This window comes from Lepisma saccharinum, chromosome 2 (assembly GCF_977018435.1).
Source record: "Lepisma saccharinum chromosome 2, izLepSacc3.1, whole genome shotgun sequence".
In the NCBI taxonomy this organism is placed as follows: Eukaryota; Metazoa; Arthropoda; class Insecta; order Zygentoma; family Lepismatidae; genus Lepisma; species Lepisma saccharinum.
The window spans coordinates 39245187-39270561 of NC_139230.1; the positions used below are offsets into that span (position 1 = coordinate 39245187).

Here is a 25375-nt window from a genome sequence, read left to right on the forward strand (position 1 = left end):
AACAAAGATAAGAATGACGAAAGATAGAAGCGACGAATGATAAAGGAGAAACGAGAGACAGGGGGTGTGATGAAAGATGGCAGCCGACAAAAGATTAGAGGGAGACGACAGATAAGAGGCGAAGAGGGGGAATAAAGGTAAGGATGATGAAGGAAGGGGGAGGGGCGACGAAAGATAAGCAGGAAATGAACTTAAAATGAAGGTACTAGGGTGGATCAAAGGAGTCGTGAGGTGACCACCCCTTCACAGAGAATATAGAAAATATTCCCGCTATCTCGGCCTCGTGACTCATATTTTCATGCACAGTCACTGTGGAAAGGCAATAGCCAGGGAGAGAGATCAGCTGACATAAACCACAGCGCTACTAGGGTGACAAGGAAAAATTTAGGCGAACTACAACTATCAATCTTCTTGCTGCAGGGGCGAATTAAAGGCTTGAGGGGGCCACTCGTGTCCTGCGCCTCTCACAAGAGTTTTTTTTTTATTTATTGATAAATTCACAAAGTTGGAACGAAATGTATCACACATTATGGCATTTTATGAGATACCCAAGACCTAAGAATTAGCAACCATGGAAGGTGACACAGCAGTGCTCTTCTTGTCTGTTTAAGGCAAGACATAGGTTAAACTGCTCCACTGTTCCCGACAGTTAGCTATATCTATTGGAATCAAAAATCAAGGTATTTTGATTTTTGAGAAATCTATTAGTCTTTATTTTGTTGAAGTTAAACAACTTAGAATGATTGGTGTGCTACACAGTGGCGTAACCACAGGGGAGGCAGAGTGCATTGCTCCTTCCACAACCTTGGACGGAAATCAATTCTGCGGGGGGGGGGCAAACATTGACAACCAAGGGCACCTGTAGGGGAAATTACCCCCCACCCACCTCGGTTTCAAATTTTATGCAAATGAAAATACATTTCCTAAAATGTTCTTGCTCGCTTCTCTCGCAATACCTACTTTTCTTAGTCTCATCAAGTTCAGAACCGCAGTTAGGGGGCGGCGGGAGTCCGCCCTGGGTGCCGAACAATCTAAATGAAAAAAATTGTAAAAGAGAGAATGCCATGGCGCACCGTGGAATTATTTGCGCCCTATTAAATCAATATTGTTTTCAGTTTGCAAGAAAATGCATCTATAAATTTTCTTTCTCGCTTCGCTCGCAATGTATTTTGTTTTCTGTAACGCACTGTCATTTACCAGAGAGAGAGAAGTAAGACTTCTCTTTATTGATTTTGTCTGAAATGCATGAACAATTGTTTGGAAGAATGGGAGACTGCACTTTTGAGAGAAAATTTATGTAATTTAGGTTACACATGTTTCGTGTATTTTATATTTCACGTCGCTCCATGTTACATCAGTGGCGCAACCGCAGGGAGGCATTGCCCTCAAATGAAAAAAAAATCAATTCTAGAGGGGTTAAATATTGACAGACAAGGGCACCTTAAGGGGGACACAGAGGGACAATTGTCCCTTTCGATGTCAAATTTTATGCAAATAAAAATACATTTTGTAAAATTTTCTTGCTTGCTTCGCTCGCAATGCCTCCTTTCCTTACTCTTACCAAGTTCCGAGCCGTAGTTAGGGAGTTACTGGTTGAAAATGTCGGCATCTCCGCTAGCGTCGCCCTCAACACTTCTCCCGATCTCTCGGCCTCGCAAGGAATTGGACGCACGGTATATGTTAACATGTAAAAAAATAATTTTATTCGACATACATTTATCATGCATTTTATGTCCTTTTTCTTTTAAAAAAAAAAGAAATACATTACACACGGCTGGGTCACCAACATTTTAGTTCCGACAGTGATTTTATGACATATGGTAGGACTGTAGTCTGTGAGGGAAGTGTGCTGGACGCCGAAAGTTCGGGGGAGGGGGGCGCAGTAATAGATGTCCGCCCCCCTCCGAGAGAACGTCTTTAATCCGCCACTGCATAGGATCATCTGTGTTTCTATAGTGGCAATAATATTAACACAGGGAATGTTACACATTAGAGACATTATTTTTGCAAATAGGACGTACAATGTGAACTAATAAGTAGCATATAATAATAATAATAATGAGAAAAAACAATAAAAATGGCAAAGAGAATTTTCGCAACTACATACATAGTTCTTTGATTAGTTTTTACACCGCTACTGTTCCAACAGATAATTGCTTGAGGTTTATTTCAAACTTTTTAGCATACCTTTAACCAAATGTACAATATTATACTTTTCTTTTCAGCACCACGATCAAATAGTGACCAGCCAAGATATAGGATTGTCAGTGCGATGCTCGTACGATCTACACAACCGTAGCGTATCAAACCAGATGGATCTTGGTATCAGCGATGACCTTTTGGCCGCCACCAATGAAGAATCTGTAGCAATATCTCCAACTGTCACAATGAGTATCACAAGTCGATCAGGTGAAGACATATTTACAGCCCAAGTTGGAGATCCTCTTAGTCTACGTTTTGAAATATTGGATAGGAATAGTCCGTATGAAATATTTGTGCGAGAATTAGTGGCTCTTGATGGAGTTGATAGCAGCGAGGTTCTTCTTGTAGATAGCTTGGGTTGCCCAACGGACCCAACGATAATGGGTCCAATTAGTAAAGTGTCCGGTTCAAGAGGAAAGGTCCTGCAGGCACCGTTTGACGCATTCAAGTTCCCCACGTCCGATATTGTTCAATTCAAAGCTTTGGTGACACCATGCTTACCTGTATGTAAACCAGTTGCTTGTAACCTGGAAGATTACAATGGCGTGATGCGCAGAACGGATTCTTATGGAAGAAGGCGTCGAAGAGACACCAAGCAAATAGATGAAATGTTGTTGACCCAGACCATTAGAATTGCTGACAGTTTTAACTTTAAAGACCCAAAACCTGAAAGGGAAGCAGACAGTAATAAGACGACTAACCATGTGGAAGATGATTCCTCTTGTGTCAACATAGTGACGATCGTTGTTGTTATATCAGTATTTCTTGTTATTCAATTCCTTCTCATTATAGCATGGACAATATTGTGGCAATGGAAACGAAGAAGTGGTTTACCGAATGTCATAGCTGGCCTTCAACGTTGCCAATTGCTTCACGGTTTATCTCATTAGCTCATAATCAAACTACAAAATATTTCAACACATCATGTTATTTATTCGTTACTGGTTAATTCCAGTACATCTTAAGCTTTAATTGTAACGTTGAACAGAAATTTTGTAGACACTAAAGTAGTTACAAAGTTACCTGTGCATAAATGGAACCTCGGTGCAAATCGTTTAGCGGTAGAGTGTGCGTATCTAATTTATCCGACGAAAACTAAGAAAGAAAAACAACGACTAGAACTGCAACTCAACCAAGGAACTACATTGAGGGTATTAATTATTTCCTGTATTGTTTACTGTTGTATTTTGGAAATGGTTTGTTCTCTCCAAAAACACTTTTATATTATTTATATTTACAAGTTTTCCTTTCGAATAGGCTGAATGTGAATCTTTATGATCAAATATCGTTAAGAAAGATCACACAATTCTATAGAGAGTGCGAATACAACAGACATAGAATCATATTTCACATCAAGTCTATGTTAATAGCTACAGATTTGTGCAAAATCACATCCCGACCGTAAAATATAAACTGTTTCAAAGAATCAGTTTGGAATTCAACGAAAGTGTTGCATTCATCTATATGCCCTCCTTGTCACTGGTTGCAGTCGATACTAATTTTTTAACAAAAAAAATTGAAGATAAAATGTAAGGAAGAACATGCAAGAATTATGGTATGTTATGAATTATTAGCCTCAGGACTCACAGAACCGAAAATGTATTCTTACGGAGAGACAGCCGGTGTAAAATGATATAGGAAAGAATGAGAAAGAGGGTTTATAGTGATGTCACAATACATAGAAAAAGTCAGTAGGATATAATCTAGAACCAACACAGTTTCGAAAGATTAGCAAGTGTTCAAGACTAATACGTAGATATGGATACAGGGGTGCCCCTGGGGGAGAAATAATGTCGCGATCAACATTTTGGGAGGCAATTTTTTATTAAAATAATAATAAATTCAACATGTATATATATTTTCTAAAATATATGTAAAAAAAAAGTTTACACCTTGGCACCATGTTATAATATGTGCGATGAGGCAGGGGGAGGGGGAATAAGAAAATATTTCCTTAGTCGTTCATTTACTTTAGTTGCTTTTGCTACTTGGTGCACCAATTTTAATCCGTTAGATGAAAGAAGAATTAGTGAGGACAGATCATGTGTTCAGTAATGCTAAATAAAGTGACTTTCAGTAATAGGATAGTAGTAGACACGCTGCCTTATTTATATACTTTATGAGAATTATAACATGATCTGGGGGGTGCGCCATTGGCCTTGGGAGGAGGGGCACCCCTGTATGGATATATATATATAATTCTAATATTCAATAATAATATTCTGCGTCAGTGAGGGGAAAAAACACACAAGTGATTTCTTCTGTTACGCTTCTCAATAACTTGATCTAAAAAATTTTCCAGCTTATCAAATATATGGAAGTTGACATACACCAACAAACTTTCAAAATATGTAAATAACATCAAGACAAACAATTGTTCTCTTTAACATTTTGCTCGTTGGGACCTCGTTTCCACGTTACGAGTCCTAGAAATGCTCTATCTTCGTTCCTGTACGTATACTCGTATATGCAGTGATGCAGGACAGACTCACTGGTGCCACTGCCATTTTTTTTCTGTCGGAAAAGCATATTACTAACAAATAGTACGACATGGAAACATTATTATTCCAGCAGGTGAAGTCACATTGTTCAACTCCCTTCAAATTATACATGTATTAACATCCACACATATTTTGTCTGTCCCATTTTGTTTTAATTTTGTCCAGAGATATTCGCACTCTTTGGCTTTGATTTATTACCTAATCTTCCCGTAACATTATGTATTTTTAATGCTTTTTGACAGAAAATATAACTGTCTGTTGCAACCATTAGTAATATGTGGTCACATAATTTCCTACATACATGATAGAAAATAAAGTTCATTTAATGTTCGTAGCCTGGGAACGAGACCTCAGCAAGCAAGACGTTGCTTGGAAAAGATATTTTTCTTGACGTCCTCTACACATTGTGAAAGTTTGCCTGTGTAGCAGGGCGACACCTTGTACAGTTTTCCTTGCCGAAGAGTTACATTGTTTGATAAACTCGATGTTTAAGATAATTGAATATCTAGCAACACGTTTATTAGGTGGGCCTCGTCAGTGTTTGAAGCGAGACGAATGTTCATAACTGGGTATCATCAATATGATCTTCTCATTCGACACCTAGCGTTACAGAGTTGACGACTTTCTGTTGATATATTTCTAGGATAAACTTTTATGAAACGAATGGCATTAGAATTACTTTTACTGTAAGTCTATAGAGGAATGAGGAATTATAGTGCACTGAGTGTCCAAATTATTAGAGCTATAAGTAAATTGCCTTTTATATTATATATATGTACTTTATATAAGTGTTACCATTGTATGTTTCACTTCGTAGCTCATATGTCTGAACGCGTTATAATTGGGATTTAATTGATAGAGTGCGTGTTTCCGTTATTTTATAACTAAAACTGTTGAATTCGCACACGCAAATACCATATACTGTCAAGTTATGGGGTGCTGGAATTGATTTCATTATCACACATCCTTCTCGTACGTTATCCATAAAGTTACTTAAGGGATAAATAATAATACCAAAGACATTAATTATAGGTTTTATTGGGCGGTGGGTCGGTGGTATATTCAGTCTCGAAGTCCTTTCGAAAAGATTATGTTTTTCTGGTATGGTATTTATTTAATGAAGCACTCTTTTATTTATCATTGCATTGTTGATATGGCATGTAGATGTTAAATGTGTAGATTTGGTTACGATAAAGCTACACGAGGGAACTTACTTAGTAAAACTTTGGGGAAAGTGTTCTTTCAGTGAATACTATTTGTATAATTTATGGAAATAGGCAGCAGTTCTCCTTTTTAAACAGGTTCATTGAAAGTGGAGTTTGGAATAATGTAAAAATGTTATTTAGTACAATATATTCTTTCGAGACTGTTAATATGATTCTTATAGACAGTGGCGTGCCAAGAATTATTGAAAGGAGGAGGCTACGTATAAATTTTTTAGTAGTTGGTCCTCATTTTGCCATCTTTTCCTGCCTTTGGTGTTTCTTATGTACTTGGCCAAAGGGGGAGGGGCTATGACTCCTACCAAACCCCCTTGGGCACGCCACTGCTTCTAGGCCGGCCACTTTATTTATATGCTAAAATGGTAAATATCAATTCACTTGCCCGACAATCTAGTAACATGAGTATATAAAACTGTGTGGTAAATTCATGTTACAGGTTCGATTAATGTTACAATGTGGAATTATAGTTTAGCGCTCGGCAAGCATAGTGATTGATTAATAATGGAAAAGATAAAAACACATTAGAAACATCTCGAGCAATTAAGAATAAAATGATAAAAATCCTTCCTTTTCAATAACTCAATTTTGGAATGACACCCACTCCAATCTTTCAGAGAGTTGCAGTAAATATTCTTTATCATTCAGATAAATTTCTTAGCACATATTTGAGACTGGTGGACGGTTTATCTTAAGGCAGAGTGAATGCTGAGCACGGTAGCCTGCGCAGTAATTTCGTGAAATGGGGGTGAAGGATATTACCACAGATAGAGATATCTTTATCTGTGATATTACTATTCCAGTGGCCAGTACTATATTTAACATTAGTTATACGCCATTGGCCATATACTGTTTATATTCTTAAATGACTGTAACTCTTGACTATATATTCACTAACAAGAGATAGGTTATGTAGCATTAACTAAAGGTGTTCAGGTATTCATTTTAGGAACCAAGTGGATAAGGCAAAGGGTATTTTAGATTAGTGAAAATGAAACTAAGTTCCAGCATCTCATGCGATTCAAATTTAACTGTTCTTAACATGTTCCACAATAGCGTCTCTCCACAAGTATTAGTAACATCTCGCGAAATTGTGAAATTCTTCTGATTTAAACTTACATAATGCTCATCCATAAGTGTAAGACACAATGTTCAACTTGGCGCACATTCTCTTGATAGGAAATGAAAATGTTTTCTCTAGAAAACTATGCGTTTGCACAATTCAAAAGCCTCTAGGCTATTGAAATTGAGTGTTCCCACATTTCTGATCGATTAGAGTTGATGATATAATTAAACAAAATGGATGGGTGGTTGTGCAAAATTACATTTGAGACGTCATTTATGTATCAATATTCATTAATATATATTATATATTTATGTTTATAGAGTTGTAATCATAACAGCAAATTATATGAGTGAAATCATTAGAAATGTGTAATAAACATGGTTAAACTGTAAATGGCTTAATTCATTTGTTGTTACATTATCCTCAATCAGGATTGGACTGGTCCACAGGAACACTGGATAAAATCTTGGCGCACCCACAGTACCCTTCTGAAAACAAAAACAAAAAACAAAAAAAAACACGTTATCTGCCCCATGCAGAGCTGTATTATTTCTATGGAGACTCTGAGGCAAAGGAAGCGCAATACAGGCAAAAATAGATAAGGTTGAAAAAGGGTAAACGTCGAGGAGCCCCGTGAAAATATTGGCGCCCTATTAAATTAATATTGTTGTCAGAGACCTTTCCGATTGCATAGTGGTTATGTTGTCGCCTTGTAATCAAGGGGTGCCTGGTACGATACCCGATGCAGGCACCCAGTCCCGATTAGCCTATCTATGCATAAGGTGGACTTAAAACTCATGCTATTGTTGGCTTGAGAAGAAATGTTCTTGTTCGCAATACAACCGTTTCCAAAAGTCACATCAAGTTTATAAGAACTTATTACTTAAAATGTTATTACATGTGATTTGTTAATTATGAAATGATATACAATTTACCAAACAATGACTGACAGACCGTTTTGAAAATCTGGAATGATCAAAATTGTAAACACGTGTTTGGTGTCTTGATGAAATAGTTAATAACATTGAAGTCTCAGTTACAAAGCAGTAATTCATATTAGCATTCGGTTATAATTAAAGCACATGCATAATTGTTGCAATGATGTTCTATTAATATATTTTATTAAAGTTTTTCTGTGCTGTAATATTAACTGTACTCAATATATTAAACAATAATGCAATACAAATTATCAAATAGAACATAAAAATAAATAATGCCAAATACGCAATTATAACTTTTTGCACATGAGTTTTGTCTTAATACAGGTAAAACATACACAAGAAGTTGTTGTCGTAGACTGACACACAATTGTAATCATTTTTTTATGATTTTCTATCACAACAAACTTTTATCATTCTTTTGCTTGTATGTCTCAAGGAGATGAAAATTGCCGGTCAATATTATTTTCTCAACTGTACAGTACACTGCCTAACACTTGAGATTTAGATAACTAAGAAGATTGCCTTCTCCCGTACAAACTTCGAGGAGCTAGTATCAGTGACCGTGGGAGAGGGGGGACTTACAGCAAACACTTAGATACATAAATGTTTTTTTGGTCCAAATATTCATTTCTGTATTACATTTGGTGGTATATCTCCGACTGTCGACCAGGAAATATCACCCCTCTAAATAATAATTTGATTTGATTTGCTTTATTTTACTTCCTCTAGTTCCACTGTTGGCTAATTTGCAAAGATGGGGATGAGAGATGATATGATGACATTAATGAATGTACACTCACAAACAACCATGCCAGGCTAGGATTCGAACCCGGGGCCCCTGGCGGCGTAGCGCGAAGTGATAACCACTCCGCCGCGGGGGGCGGCAATAAAAAATAATAAAATCGTCTTTATTACAGCGGGCATGTTTCGGCCTCGAGGGCCGCTCTTACAACAAACCTTTGCCTGGGTGATTATTACAAAGGAAAGTAAAGGTAAAGTAAAAATGGAATATATGAATATACCCTGATTACATGCAAGTTTGATGAACACTGATTATAAAAATATAAATTGAATAAAAATAAGGCAAAAATAATTACATGTATAAACTAATGGGTATAGATATAGCCCAGTAAATATGGGGTTGCGAGCTGAAATAATTTATAAAAAGCTATTTTTTTCAGGGTTTGCTCTTTGTTACTTCCCAAATGAAATCCCAAAAGTCCCCTAAAATCCCATGTGCGCATCACCTCCAAGATGGCGACCGGGCTCGCAACACATGCTGTCCTGTTTTCTTTAATAACTTTCGATAATTTAAAGCTAAGTCATTCCTGTTTTCACTATTTTACACAAGAAATGTTGAGGAATCAGAGTATGTATTAAAATATCCGGAAAATACGTATTTAACGATACTAACAACAAAAATGTTACTTTATTATTTCCATACAATTTCATTTCTCCACCTTTAAATATAAATATCTATAAAATTGAGAGAATAATGAAAAATATTCGAAATTTTAATCTGTTTTGGTTTTGCTGTAAATCCAAGCATAGAAAACTTAATATTTCAATCTCATTTCCTCCTCTCTCGTATAAAATGGGTATTCAAATTCAAATTCTTTATTTACGTGGGCGAGGTTCAGCCTGAGGCTGTTCTGCCACCTAACCCGTGTCATCGATTACATTTAAATTTACATTTCTTATACATACGTTATTACAGAATTAATACAGTGTGAAATAAACTGTATGATTTAGTTACAAAATCTATTGATAAAATAATTGTAATAAATGTATGAATAAAATGATACAAAAATTGTGAAAAGACAACTACATAAAAATAAAATAAAATGAATGAAAAATAAGTAAAAATAAAAACTTGTAGACAAAATACATAACATAAACATACAAGTTACATCATAGTATTTGAACACAATCTCTGCTCTGTCAAAATAAAATTCTTTACTTCATTTCGGAAAGATTCTATTTTAGAAATGCTCGACATGGTCTTAGGTAGGGCACTCCATATTTTTGCAGCAAAATATGAAATACGACTGATATGCCTGTGTGTTGCAGAGTGGAAGGTTAAATTTGAAATTATTTCTTGTATGGTGGCTGTGAATACTGGTGCGAGGGATCAACATGTCTGCCAGATACGACGGCTTGCCAGATGTAATAATTTTATGTATAAGGCAATATGTATGCAGTAGCCGCCTACGGTACATATTGAGGATATTCTTATTATTTATGGAAGGTAAAATATGTTCACGTCTCGGGATGCAAAATATGAACCGCATGCACGCATTTTGGCATTTCTGAATCTTTGCTTGTAAAGTTTTATTTATTCTACCAGAGTATACTACGTCACAATAGTCGAGAAATGGATATATAAGTGTTTCAACTAATCGCTGCTTGATTTCTGAAGATAATAGTTTGTTAAATTTAAACAAGAATCTAAGTGTTCCAAATGATTTATTGATTTGGCGGCTAATATGCTCATTCCATGATAGACGAGGTATGACATCATCATTTATTGTAATTGTTGTATTAGTGTGCTCGACCGAACTAATAGCATTTCGAGTTCCAATAAATGTATAACATGACTTATTTGCATTAATTTTAAGGCCATTTGCATCACACCATGTTTTTATCGCACCCAAATCATTACTTATGTATTCAATACTTATGGCAATTTCTGTTGGATTGAATGAATTGGTTAGTTGAGTGTCATCAGCATATGAATGTACGTTACAGTATTTGACAACTGAGGGTAGGTCTGCAATATAAATCGTAAACAATAAGGGACCTAGTATAGATCCTTGTGGAACACCAGATGAAATATATAAATTATTAGATAATAAAGTAGGCGACAGTTTTACACGTTGATTTCGGTTACTTAGACATGAAAAATACCAGTTGTATCCAGTAACGTGTCAAATATTTTAGTGTCCAGCATCATCTTTTCTCCCCTTCTTTCTTTCCTACTTTCTTTTTTCCTTTCTTTCCTTCTTTCGTTCCTACTTTCTTTTCTCTTTTCTTTTCCCATTTCTTTCCTTCTCTCTTTTTCCTTCCCCTCTTTCTTTCTTTCCAACTTTCTTTTCTCCTTTCTTTCCTTCTTTCGTTCCTACTTTCTTTTCTCCTTTCTTTACTTCTTTCTTTGTTTCTTTCTTTCTTTTCCCCTTTCTTTCCTTCCCTCTTTCTTTTCTCCTTTCTTTCTTTCTCTCTTTCTTTCTTCCCCCTATCTTTCCTTCCTTCTTTTTTCCTTTCTTTCCTTCTTTCTTTTTTCCTTTCTTTCCTTCTTATGGCTTGTTTTAGTAGTCGATATTATATTTTCAACCCTTTCACATGTCTGGTTTATGTTGATTGATTGATTTAGTGTTTTAAGTCTACTTTATGCACAGAAAAGCTAATCGGGACTGGACCTACAGTTTAAAGTGGGATCCGAACCACTATGTGCCTCCACCGAGTGTCGAACCCGGGACCCCTTATCTGGTTTATGTGTATGAAACATAGGGTAAGGTGGTACATTTTCGATCACAAAAAAATAAATTCAATATAACTTGAAAAAAATAGGCAGCAAAATTGCAGTTTTTGTGCCAATAAAATGCTTACCTTTTACTAAAGACGCTGGCATAACATGACATTTTTAGTTCTGCTTCTGTAGACAGAAGAACGAAATTTCGGTCGGATAAAACTTGATTAGAATTGCACCTAGGTACCTTGCACCTTGCACAATGGATCAACATTGAGTGAAGAAACAGTATCCTTAATATATACTACAAGTGCAACTTCTTCTATGGCGCAGGCCTACAGGAGCAAAATATACACAAACTGCATGTTCTGTTAGTTTAATAACTCTGTTTGACTACGTAACGGGTGAGTCTGTTAAGAGAGGTCCCGTGGAAAATGTGCTCCTTGAATGTATGCAACCCTGGTACACTGAAGAGAAAAGCGGGGTAGAGAACAGTCCAGGATATCGGTGCCAAGCAGTTTCGACAACATGACATAGAAGGGGAATGAAAAGAAAGTGTCCAGTAGTGACCTTGAGGCAGGCAGCGTGCAGGTCAGTTGAGTGCAGTTGAGCGGCGAGGAAAGTTGTGAATGTGGTTCGGTGGGTCAGCATGGTGTTAACGGTGCAGCAGCGTATCTTTGTTGTCGAGACATATGAAAGCCTCGGTTCTTCGAAACAGTGTGCAGATTTGTTTACGACGGAGTTCGCAGTGAATTGAGTTTCAGCGAAGACCCCAACCAAATCAGTAATGCAAAAACTGATTGCAAAAGTGCGTCCAAAGACTGTCCGCACTGAGGTAAAGGTGGGCGACGCAGCGCAGCTAATGATACGCAGTCCACGAAAATCATCTCGGCTTTTGGCACAATAGTTGCAGGTGTCCCAGTCAACCGATATGCGGATCCGTAAGCAGGACTTGAACTGGCACGCATTCAAAGTTACCGTGATGCATCAGGTGCGGGATGTGGACAAGGCAGCTCGCGTGCAGTTTTGTGAGTGGTTTCTGTCCAATATTGCTCCGGAGGTGCTGCAGGATGGTTACTTGTTCATTTCCGATGGAGCATGGTTCCATCTGTCAGGCTACATAAACTCCCAGAACACGCGACACTGGTCAGGTGACAATCCACACGTGTTCATGAAGGTTCCACTGCACGCCCAGAAACTCGGTGTCTGGTGTGCCGTGTCGTCACGCCGCATCATCCCCGTGTTCTTCCATGAGACTGTGAACTCGACTCGTTACATCAGTAACATATTCAGCGTTTTTGTTGAACAACTTACTGAGGATGAGCGAAGGAACGCTTACTTTCAGCAGGATGGAGCCACGGCGCATACAGCATGTGCAACGATCACGCGCAGTGTTCCCGCCTGATCGCTTCATCAGCCGTGGCACGAACCAACCTTCGCCACCTCGTTCTCCAGATTTATCACCCTGTGATTTCTTCTTGTGGGGAGCTCTAAAGGGACAGGTGTTTAGCAACAACCCTCACACACTCGAAGAACTCCAGAACAACATTATCACAGCAGAACGGCTCCCGCAGGTATGCAGCAGGAATCGAGGACAGAAGAGTGTTCAGTCCTCCCCCTCCCTCAACGAGTCACAATAACTTACCCCCGAGGCTCAATAGAAGATTTCCCTCCGCGTACCAGGCTAGAGGTCAGCAAACCCGGTGACAAAAGAGATCTCACCAAAAATAACGGCCAAGTAAGTACAGGCAACTCCAAATGTATTTCAGAAGAACTTGACACTTCGTTGTTTCAATTATGTTACCAAAATGTTAGGGGTCTCCGAACCAAAACAAGAGAATTTTACACGAATGTCCTTTGTAATAACTTTAGTGCAATAATGATAACTGAAAGTTGGTTAGCAGATTCCCACGAGAATAGTGAACTTTTCGATGAAAGATATGTGGTATATAGGGGGGACCGAAGCAAAAAAGTGTCTGGTAAAACAATGGGTGGTGGTGTAATCATTGCAGTGAAATCAAACGTCAAGAGTGCATTAATAGATTCGCCGTGTTTACATCCGAATATAGACTGCATTTTGATTAAACTATGGTTAAATGGATTAGGAACTGTATACATTTGCGTTGTGTACATAGCACCTGGTAGTAACAAAGACACATACACTTTATTCTTTAGGTTCATAGAAAAGCACTGTCAACCTGGTGACGCTAAACTCCTGATAGGTGGGGACTTTAATCTGACAGATATAACTGGTAGCAATTACAATCTAACTAGTTCATCAGCAACAACGTATTTCGATTTAAACAACTTTATTAATGTATATCAACTAAAAAGCTTGAACGACATTAAAAATAGCAATGGGAAAACACTCGATTTGTTTTTGATAAATGGGCAGGGAATAACAGTAACACGAAACACACAGCCACTAGTTCCTGAAGACACACACCATCCCTCGCTGCTAGTAGATATTAATTATGTCAAAGAAACCCGCGACAAAACTTGTCATAAGCTACAGTATAACTTTAGTAAAGCAGACTTTCCATCCATCTATCACAAGCTGCTTAACACGAACTGGGATGTATTAAAAACAAAGAATGACGTTGATCAAGCTACAGACGTGTTTTATGAAATTATATATAAAATATTCGATGAATGTATCCCCTTAAAGAAAAGCCGCAAAAGACAGTACCCGTGTTGGTTTACGAGCAGCATTATTAAAAATATAAGTAGGAAACATTATCACCACAAGAAGTGGAAAAAACAGGCGGGAGACTTTCGATACCACTACAATAAATTTAGCGAATTTCGAACAATAGTGGGGAAGGAAATTATTGATGCATACAACAGTTATGTTGACAATTCGGAAATAAATATTGCAAAAGATAGCACCCAGTTTTGGTCGTTTGTTACAAATAAACGCAGGAAAAGTAACAAAGATCCTGTACTGTTCAAAGATAAAGTGTTGTCAGACCGACTATCAGTAGTCGAAGCTTTTGCACAGCATTTTCAGTCTGTGTATAAAAAAGATCCCCCTAGATATGACATGAAAGTATTGCCTAACCATAAACAATATGAAACTTTGGATAATCTTAATATTACCGAGATACGAATTGAAGACGTAGAAAAAGCAATTAAAAACTTGAAACCTAAGAAAGCAGCCGGACCGGACAAGATACCGCCCTATGTAGTCAAAGGTTGCAGTGATATATTGAAATACCCGTTATATCTCATTTTCAATTTAATTCTTGCAAAACACAAATTTCCTGAAAAATGGAAAGCCACGGCAATTTGTCCACTTCCCAAAAGCAATAACACTAATGACGTACAAAACTACCGACCAATAAGTATATTATCAGCCCCAGCAAAAATATTCGAAAAAATCATGCACTGTTACATATTTACCCACGTAAAACCTGTAATATCATCGTTTCAGCATGGCTTTGTACCACGTAGATCGGTGTTGACCAATCTCTCCGATATTACCAATTTTATTAGTTCAACATTGGACGAAGGAGGTCAGGTTGACGTAATATACACCGACTTTTGCAAAGCGTTCGACTTGGTTAACCACGATATTCTATTAAGTAAATTAGCATGCTTCAATATTTCTGAACCACTGCGTCAACTGTTCGCTTCCTATTTGCAGAACCGTAAGCAGTACGTAACGTATAAAGGCCACACATCCGACGAGATAAGAGTCACCTCAGGAGTACCTCAGGGTTCTAACCTTGGGCCACTTCTTTTCACATTACTTATTAACGATTTGCCGGATTCATTTGAAAACTCACACAAATTGCTGTTTGCAGATGACCTGAAATTTTACAGGAAAATAAGCAAACAAGATGACAGTGTGCAACTTCAAAATGATGTTACAAAGTTAGAAACGTGGACAAAAATCAATGATTTAACACTAAATATCAGTAAATGCCATTATGTAACATATACTCGAAAGAAAAACCCAGTTGAATTTCAGTATCAAATATACAACAATACTCTAGCAAGAAATTTTACTGTCAAGGATTTAGGGGTTATTTTTGATTCAAATCTTACTTTTAATAAACACGTTGAACAAATAATTAGTGAAGCGTTCAAGAACCTTGGGTTTATTCTTAGAATGGGGAGGGATTTCAAGAGTATAGAGACACTAAAAGTTTTGTATTATGCATATGTAAGACCCAAACTCGAATATGCATCTGTTATATGGAATACAGACACAGCAAAGTACAGTGTAGCAATTGAAAGAGTCCAATCGAGATTTCTTAGATTTTTAAAATACAAATTTCAGAAAGCTTACCCCACATTTGAACACTACGACAATCTAATATATGAATGTCGGTTTACAAAGCTGTGTCACAGAAGAAGGTTACATGAAATAGTATTCTTGTGGAAATTGTTAAATCACGAAATAGATGCTGAACATCTACTCTGTCAGATTAATTTTCGAATCCCGTCGTCGAAAACTAGACTAAAGAATGAAGTTTTTCTTATAAAGAAGGCTAGATCCGAAATTAAAAAGAAATCTCCATTGTGGAAAATGTGTACCAGTTACAATAACTTGCTAATCAAGAATAACACCATTGACATCTTTTCTATGAACCTAAGGGACTTCAGTAAAGCCACTATTAACACAATGGCTTAAGCTTAAACACATAAGTTCGTATTTAAATTGTGTGATAAAGTGTATATATATAAAATAAATATTTTTAATATATTTTATATATATATATGTCTATATATATATATAATTTCTATCTCTATATTACAGAAATATATGTAATTGTAATGACTATGTATCCTTCATATGGGCTCTGTAATTAGGTATGTACCTGTTGAGTTCAATAAATAAATAAATAAATAAATAAATATCTCTATCCAGGCCATCCCGCAGGATGTCCTCGCCCGTGCTTTTCAGAAGATGTGGTATTGTCTGCACACGTACATCGAGGTCAACGGAGGACACTTCCAGCACCTCCTCTAGGTAGGTTGTTGTCACACTGTACTGTACTTACAGAAGAGATGTTTCATTCATTTACGTTTATGTCAAACTGTCTAAACTGCTTGGCACCGATATCCTGGACTGTTCGCTACCCCGCTCTTCTCTTCGGCGTACCAGGGTTGCCTACAAGCAAGGAGCACATTTTCCACGGGGCCTCTTTAGCAGACTCACCCAGTACATCGTTACGCAGCTACCCGCACTTCCTTCGGTGCCAATCCCAATCCTCGCCCTTCCAAATATATCAGTCTCTCCACAATTGCGTCTTCCATCTGCTTGGAGAAAACTGTTGGATGGCCAACATCAATCCTGGAAGGGGAAGGAACACCCGCTGCTTCTTGACGTGTCATCGTTACTTTGTTTTGGAGGGTGGCAAATGGAAAATGATAAAGTTGCGATGCTCTGCGTATAGATAACTGTTCCTATAGAATACTCTGCACGGAATTTCCGAGAACTCGGGACGAATACTGTTGATATACCTTCTTCGGTGTTCGTTTGCGAGGCATCTGCAACAATAAATTGAACAACGCATTTACTTTGTGAAGTAATGTGTTGCACGCGTTACGGTAATGGAACTCAAACTGTATACCTCACTGATCGAAATTGTACTATTTCCGCCGATCGAATATGTACCACTTTGTGCATGGAAACAAATATTTCTGTAGTTCCCTCATCTGTCACCACATGGTTACACATGTCACATGCTACAGCCACCACATGCTTGTCCACGTTTGACCTGAATTTTGCTGTCCTACGTTCAAACATAAACACGGGGCACGCAAAATGACAGGCAGACGTATATATACACAAAGCACCTATTCTATCTCCAACGTACTCACCTTGCCATACAAAATTACGTCTGGTTCTCCGGGTTTACTGTAGAATTTCTCGATGTTTCTGCACAACACACCTGACACTCCACGCAACAACTCTCACTCCTCAAATCAGCGTTGTCAGTAACAGGAAGCAAAATATTTGAATTTTTAGATCGGGTGATCGAAATAGTACCTATATCGAAAATGTACCACCCTACCCTATATATATATATAATATTTGAACTAAAGTGGGTTGTTAACCCACGTCGCTAGATTATTGCAGACTCAGTCAATGACGTAAATTACATTTAGTGGAATTGTATATTTTGTGAATTATTGAATCTGAACAGTGACGTGCACTGAGGAGTAGCTAGTCTACCAGAGATAGATCAATCAATCTCACATCTCGAATTATATTCAAATCACAATATTTATTGTCTTGTTAAAGCCACCACAGCTCATACGCAACACTTTCTTTTCCACGTGCTTCTCGTCCATCGGTGTTCTCCGCGGGCAAAGCTGGCTGGATACCCTAGCTCGCTCTTCTTCCGCCAGACCAGTTTCCAGGTAGAAACGGCTGCCCGAAAGAAAAGGAAGATTTCTACCTCTACCTCTCTTGTCCCCTCGCCCCCCGCTGCAATGGTTGAAAGCCCAGGCTTTCAGGTCCCCCAGTCTATCTCCTATAGAACAGATAGGGGATTGGTTTCTCATAATTTTTTTGTAAATCCTCTAAAGAACACAGGGTAAAATTTTCTGCAGTAATTATGTTCTCTGTATTTACACAACCTTTTACACGTTGTACAATATGTGCGTATGTATAATATGGGATGTAGTTTTGTTATTTATGAAATGGGAACGTGTTATGTGCAGACAATAATGTTATGCTTTCTTTCTTTTTTTATTTTTCAAATATGGAATATATAATGATTAAATTACAAATATGTGCTCAGGCTCTCTCTGACTCTCGTTTTAGTAGTGTTTTATTTAAATATACTACTCTTGGTCTCTAACAGTCATAAATACGGATGTATTTATTTGGGCAAGAGAACGCGTGTTCATATTGTTGTTGGTTTGGTTTATTTTACTTCGCTTTTCTGCCACATTTGGTTATCGCGAAAATGAGGATTGAGTGATGATATGATGAAATTGGTTAAGGAAACTCATATGAACAATCCAGGCCAGGATTCGAATCCGTGATGAGTGCGCATTCTTGTCCTATGTGTTGCAGTGAATAATGAAATAATTTGGAATAAAAAATGTATCTCAGAACTCAAAAAGTCAAATGAATATCATTGAAGAAACTACAAAAAAGTGTGTTGTGTTTTGTTACCTGTCACCAAATCAACCAAGCGTGGGGGAGTGGTTATCACAGCGCGCTACGACACCAGGATTTCCGGGTTCGAACCCCGATCCAGGCATGGGCGTTCCCTGTGCTCGTCCCTTCATCAATTTCATCGTATCTTCGCAATTAACCAAATGTGACAAAAAAGCCACGCTAAGTAACAAAAATGAAATCAAATCATTGATTGATTGCTCAATTTGGTTTATTTTACTTCGCTTTTCCGCCACCTTTGGTATGGCAAAATTGATGAAGGGACACACACAAAGAACACAAATGGCCAATCCGAGATTCGAACCCAGGATCTCTGGCTTAGAGTCAAATCAAATAGTTTTTTTATTTTCGAATGTGGGTGGGGGTTACGTGTACTTTTTTCTAGTACTCATTCATAATTTTGCAATCTTTTCCTGTTCTTGACATTCTTCTTTTTTGTAGGAATACTGGCCCTAAAGGGAGGAGGGGTGTGATCCACACCAACCCCACCCCCCCCCCCTTGAGCATGCTACTGACTGCTACCCCAAGTGTCGACGTCACCGCACGTCACTGAATCTGAATATCTATAGCAAATAATTTTGTTTTGTACGTACGCACCGAATACACCCCTTTGAGCCTGGTGTTGTATTTCTGCACCCGTCCAGTATGTGGAATGCAAACACTAATTAAAGTAACACGGAAACATGAAATGGGTCGCAGCAGGGATTTTTTTTTACTCAACTCGTGTCTGTTATAAATTAAACAGTTCTGGTGAAAAGGGAAAATAACATAAACAAATAAATAATTCTGTAAATGCAATTTTACTTATTATTTATTATCCATGATTACCTCCACCCTTTCCACTGTTTATGACTCTGTATTCATTGCATTACTGTACGTTATGAGAAAATACATCTCTAATTGTGACTCGTCCGCGGTTTCACAATCACGAGAATTGCATACGTAGGTTTCATTGACCAATAGAAATCCTTCTCATGTTTCGATATGTTTACATAGTATAACAACAATATTCGGCATTCCGACAATTCTACACTGATAACGCCTAGTCGTAATCGACTCAAGTCGATCGCAAGGCAGACATTGTCAGCATTGTTTCTTCAACAAAGGTGCTCAGATGTCCCAGATTTTATTTACGCTCTAGGTTAGCAAGAGAACCGGTAGTATATCTCATCAATCTTAACGGGAACCTTTTCTGTCTACTACATTCCGCAGAATAAGTAATATGGGCAGTCAGTATCAGCCTTTGCGGTGAATTTGTTTGTATATACACTTAAAACATATGTAGATGTCGCCGCGCGCGCGCACAAACACACACACACGTACGCACTATAGATATATATACACACATCAAACTTGGAAAGTGGAAGTTAGGTCAGATCTCGTGGGACATCTCAACATCTGAAAAAGAAGAGGAAAATGTCAAGTAAAGAGAGCAAGGAAACAACCTGCGTCTGTGTGCTCTACCGTGGGAAGAATCTGAGAGAACTGTTACAATTAGTTGAGCAAGTATCCCGTTGTATGGCTGATAACTAAAGGGAAGAAGCCTCGACTGGAGTAACACCGAATATGTTGTAGACAAAACTAATTACCATTCAGTTTAATATTTGTATTTTGAACTGGTTCCCATCCAATATATACAACACTTTTAATAGTGATGGACGTGATGGATTCTTTTCCATTAAATGGACATTTGTTTACCACAAACAATAAACTTCTTCATAATTACTGCATGTTTGTGGAAAACCATGTGATCTACCTTTCGATGAATAAAAATGTTGCAGGGCCCGGCTAGAAATCAGTTTAAATAACAATCAAACTTTGACAATCAAAAGCGATTAAAGGAGTTTAAAAGTTAATTACAAACAAAAAATATAATAAACTAACAAGGAAAGATCTTATTACAAACAGAGGGAATTTTGACAAAATATCTTAAACAGTCCGTATGAAAGACCGTTGAGTAATAACAATGACTGGGTGCACAAAAATCTGTAACTTTATATTTTCCTTATTGTACTTATTGTACATCATTTTTCTAGCTCTCTAGGATCTAGATTAATCGCAATATTGAAATAGACGAGAAAACGCACGAATATGCGTTGCGCGTCGTTCAACATCCTTCCTTGCACAGGATTCGTACTTAGGGCCCGGTGTTCGTAACTAGCTACGATAGATAACCACTCCGCCACTCTGACAGCTGTTCTTACAACATATCTGTGTAATCATAAATGTAAGGGATATGTATGGTTTGATCCTTACGGAAGACATCCAAATCAACATCTCTTTCACGCTTATCTGTGGTATAATCCTCTGGGGGGTTAGTGTTGTGTTCTGTGTTTATGATTGTTCTTTCACCAATTTCATCTAATCACCTTTCATCCTCGTATTCGCGATTAGTCAAAACTGGCAGAATCAATCAATCAAACCACTCGTAAATACAAGGAGGACAACTTGTTTGTTCTTTCATCTACTTCATTTAATCATCGGGGAAATTAACTTGAGATGTAGAAAAGCCAGTTAAAATATCCAAATGCAAAAGATATAAAAGAGAGAGGAATTGAGTTTGGATCTTTTATTTCTTAGAAAGTATGAATTTGGAAAACTGCGTCAGAGATACTTTTGTAATATTTTATTACATCGTGATTCATGTGCAATGGACCTTACTTTCATTGCATCAAAGCTGTTTCGAATTTTGGCAAATTCACTGACGATGATGCATTCTAGTCCAATAGACTCTGGGTCCACTTACACAACTATCCTACGGGTACATTAAAGCAAGGTGTCTAAAGAACCCCGATTATGGTGTTATGGCTACATTACTTTCATTTACAGCATAATTCCACCTGTTCTCCATTTCTAGTTATTTTACGTCGATATTCTACTAGATTAATCGCGACAATGAAGATGAGTGAGTATACAAACATTCATGTCTTGCTCGAGTTCGGCCATTATGTGCCTCCATGATACGAACAGGAGAGATCATTGTCTTTTTACCCTGTTCCTGTTGATTCAACTAATTGTCGCGTATTTCTGATATTAAGATAAGAGCTACAATGTGGAAGTAAGATTAATGATCATGAAACAAATGAAATTGTTAATTCAAACATCTGTATCTTGTATTTCACTTAATTCTAACCCAGGACACTAGGCAAAAGAGGAATGAATACCTGTTTGTAGATAGTGTTAGAGATAAGGCTCGATGGAGGAACCAATGGTATGATCAATACCATGTTACAGCCGGTTCAACCGATTTCCAATCTGTAGTAATTCGGTTAAGTGAACATCAGAATCTTTTCGTTGAGGGGTGAACTCACGATATCGCCTCCGTAGGTTCCGGGTTCGAGTCCGAGCCTGTGCGTGGGTGTTCCTTTGCGAGTGTCCATCATCCATCCTCGTCGTCGCAATTAGTCTAAATAGAAAGAAAAGCGACGTAAAATAATCAAAATCAGAGCATCGTCGGTTTTCCAGACAATAAGCAAATTTCCCATATCCTCTCCCGGAATCAAATCTGGAGTATTTACGTGATATGTGCTAGCCAACACTTGCCGTACTTATCTTTCATAGTATGTATTGTACAATTTTATGAATAAACATTACATTCAACAACGAAGGACACTATTATTGCATTCTGACTGGGCGAACCTGTACGTAAATGAAGGCACATGCCCCGTTCGTAGTACTGAAATTTTGGACACGTTGCGAACATAACGACAGTTGTCGACGTAAGCGAGTTACTTGTATGCATGTTGTATACATGTATGGGTACATGCGTATGCATACGTGTTTGGAAAATTAAGTAGAAATTCTTGAGACCTTCGAAGTACGTGTGTATGTGCTAAAACCTAAAACTTCCTTCTGAAATCCTCTGTTTTATGAAAGCGACGTTATACGTTTATGTACAAAGACAAATATAGATGCGTACTATAAGGAGTGGGCTATAGAGAGTTTATAACAAAAATGACATTTTTTTAGCCTGCCTGTTTCAATCCGATTTAAAACTCACTGTTGTATAAACATCCACAATATTGAAAATACTTGGATTTCAATTTCAATTCAAGTCGACCTTTCACCACTTCAAATATTACGCGGTTTCTTTCAAAACACCTTCGTTATAACTCGGCAGCGGTACCTTGTAGGGAAAAGTTGAAAAATGAGATTTAGGAAACCAATCTTAGCACTTAATAAGGAAAGCAAAAATACAAACTTGATACGACTCAAGATTTTTGCAATTATTTATTTACAAACTGAGAATACTATTAATTAAACTGGGTGCCAATATTTTCACAGTGTCCCGCAGGGGTACCCATCCCCCCCAAGGCCTATGACGTACTCCCCCAAAAGTTAGAACACCCCACCCCCTTTTATGCCGAATTATTTACTCAAATTATTTTGGTCAGACAAAATTTGCGGACCAATATAATGCACACATATTTAAGCAATAATATGTTTAGGTGCTCACTTTCATGTTTGCCAACATAAAACATACAAAACTGCTTAGGCTCACTGCCATTGTTAGTGTACTGAACATTATTCTCAACAGTTTGTCTGCTTGACTAACCTTGTATTAATGCGAGAAGCACTGCCCCTCCTCCTCCAAACCGATTCTAAAGGCATAAGAGGCGATGTTTCTCTTCAACCCCACCGCCGCGATCAGCGACAGTAGGTACAGAGCATTCCCTGACATTCGCTACGAGACTCGGTGGCAAGCGGCCCGGCATCAGAGCTTGTCTTTCCCGGTGAACGGGTCCACGACAGTCGCTTATATTAAACTTCGTAAAAACGTTTAGAGTAACAGGGTCAGTTCTGAATAAAAGTGGAACGAAAAATGGGGAAATAAAGTATACAAAGACAATCCGCACACCATCCGTGAGTAAAAAGAGAGTATTGTACGAAAAATCTGGAGAATTACAGTAGACGAACTTGCACGTGTAAATGCCAATTTCCTTCGGAGATGCCAGGAATGTGTTGCAGCAGAGGGACATCATTTTCAGCACCTTCTGTAGTCAAGGTTAGTACACAATATGAAAACTGTAATTTTAATAGCCGACTCTAGCGACTGTCGCTGACCCGTTCACCGGGAAAGACAAGCGCTGATACCGGGCAGCTTGCCGCCGAGTCTCGTAGCGAATGTCAGGGAATGCTCTGTAGAAAAACTTTACATAACAACCATAACTAATAATCAACAAGTCAATTAAACGAAAAGAACCCTACCCCAATTTTTATCTGAAGATATATATAGAAATGGTATAAAATTTTGTCCCCCCCAAAAAAAAAAATTCCCTAAGGCGCAGGCGCGTCATGAATCCCTTTTGTGGGCACCTCTGGTTTCCGCAACTTTTACTCTTGACAACGTTTCCTCTTTTGTTCGTTCGGTGCTCTCTTTACCACGGCACTCGCCCCCTCTCTCCCGTAGCTATAGTTCTGTGTGTGTGTGTGTGTGTGTGTGTGTGTGTGTGTGTGTGTGTGTGTGTGTGTGTGTGTGTGTGTGTGTGTGTGTGTGTGTGTGTGTGTGTGTGTACATAATTCTAAAAGTTCACTGTTTTTGCTTCAGAGAAGATCGTCCGAGAATACACAAGGAGAGAGAGAGGCAGAATTGTTGCTAGTCCACAAGAACATTGTAGACATAAATCAGTCTTTGCCTTAACCTTTCGGGAGGTTCGCTTATTTCACTTAAGCGAGCAGTTGCGTGTTGTACTTTTTGCAACATATATAAATTAGCTGATTTCACAAGCTTAATTTATTTTGTACTGCTTGACTATGTTTTCCTTATGTTTTTTTATATTTATACTTTATACTCCCTCTGTCCCATAATTATTGTCTGGTACACCTTTGTTTGTTGTCTCATAATATTTGCCCGATATTCAAACTGTGACATTGGTGTATACAGAAGAAGAACATGAAACACGGGAATGAGTCATACAACTTTATTACTCAAGGATCAGTACAAAGTGTGCTTTCCATCTGCCTCTTCGTCTGTCATTCCTGTACTACCATTTTGGCATACCGGACTATAATTATGGGACAGAGGGAGTATTTTTTTATTTTAATTGTTTTTAATTTATTTTTATTGGGTAAGATTAATTTATTTATTTTAGAGGCACGTTGCACAGTGGTTTGGATCCTACTTTAAACTGTAGGTCCAGTCCCGAATAGCCTATATGTTCATAAAGTGGACTTTAAACACCAATTATAAGATTCAAAATTCTTTTATTATGTTATATTGGTAACAAGATCTTTTTAAGAATACAAAAGAACTTAAGTTATGTAAGAGATTATTCATTACAGTATTTTAATAATTCACTTTAACTTCCATGAAAACAAATAATAACAAATGCAAAATTACACAAACAATGAAATTATAAAAGTAAAAATAGTTGCAAAGATAATCTATACATTGATGGCTGAATTCACTCGTCGTTTTCTTCTTCTAGGTTACTATCAACATACTGTAAGCAGATGTTTTGTTTCTGAGTATGCTACTTCTTGAGAATGTTATGCTCAATATTTGCTTCACTCAGGTCACTGTCACTTTCATCTAAATCACTAATTACGCTACATCGCCCTCCTCGCCTGAAGATTCTTGAATAAATCATTCTATTTCACTTGTATCTAATCTATGTGACATGTTAAGTCTAACAAAATCACTCGCAAACAGTACTACAACAAAAATTAAGTATTACGCGAGAAGGCGCGTGTTGTAAAAAGTACAACATTCATTGACACTCATTGTTTGAAACCTTATTTGCTACTGACAAACCGTTAGGAGAGTTACTTGACTTATGGAAGTAGTGGAGGAAAGTCAAGGAAAAGAATAGACGTGGGTGCCAAATTGCAACCAGTG

At 37.7% G+C, this 25375-nt stretch overlaps 1 protein-coding gene across 1 annotated transcript in view; it reads left to right on the plus strand.

Annotated features, from left to right (window-relative positions):
* LOC145984003 (uncharacterized) overlaps nucleotides 1-7327 on the plus strand; it is an 80107-nt gene extending 72780 nt beyond the window's left edge. The window contains exon 4 of the mRNA XM_083117295.1: nucleotides 2226-7327. Within this exon, the coding sequence (XP_082973421.1) occupies nucleotides 2226-3092 (867 nt within the window). The 3' untranslated portion in view covers nucleotides 3093-7327. The remainder of the gene's footprint in view (nucleotides 1-2225) is intronic.
* Nucleotides 7328-25375: the final 18048 nt, after the last annotated feature.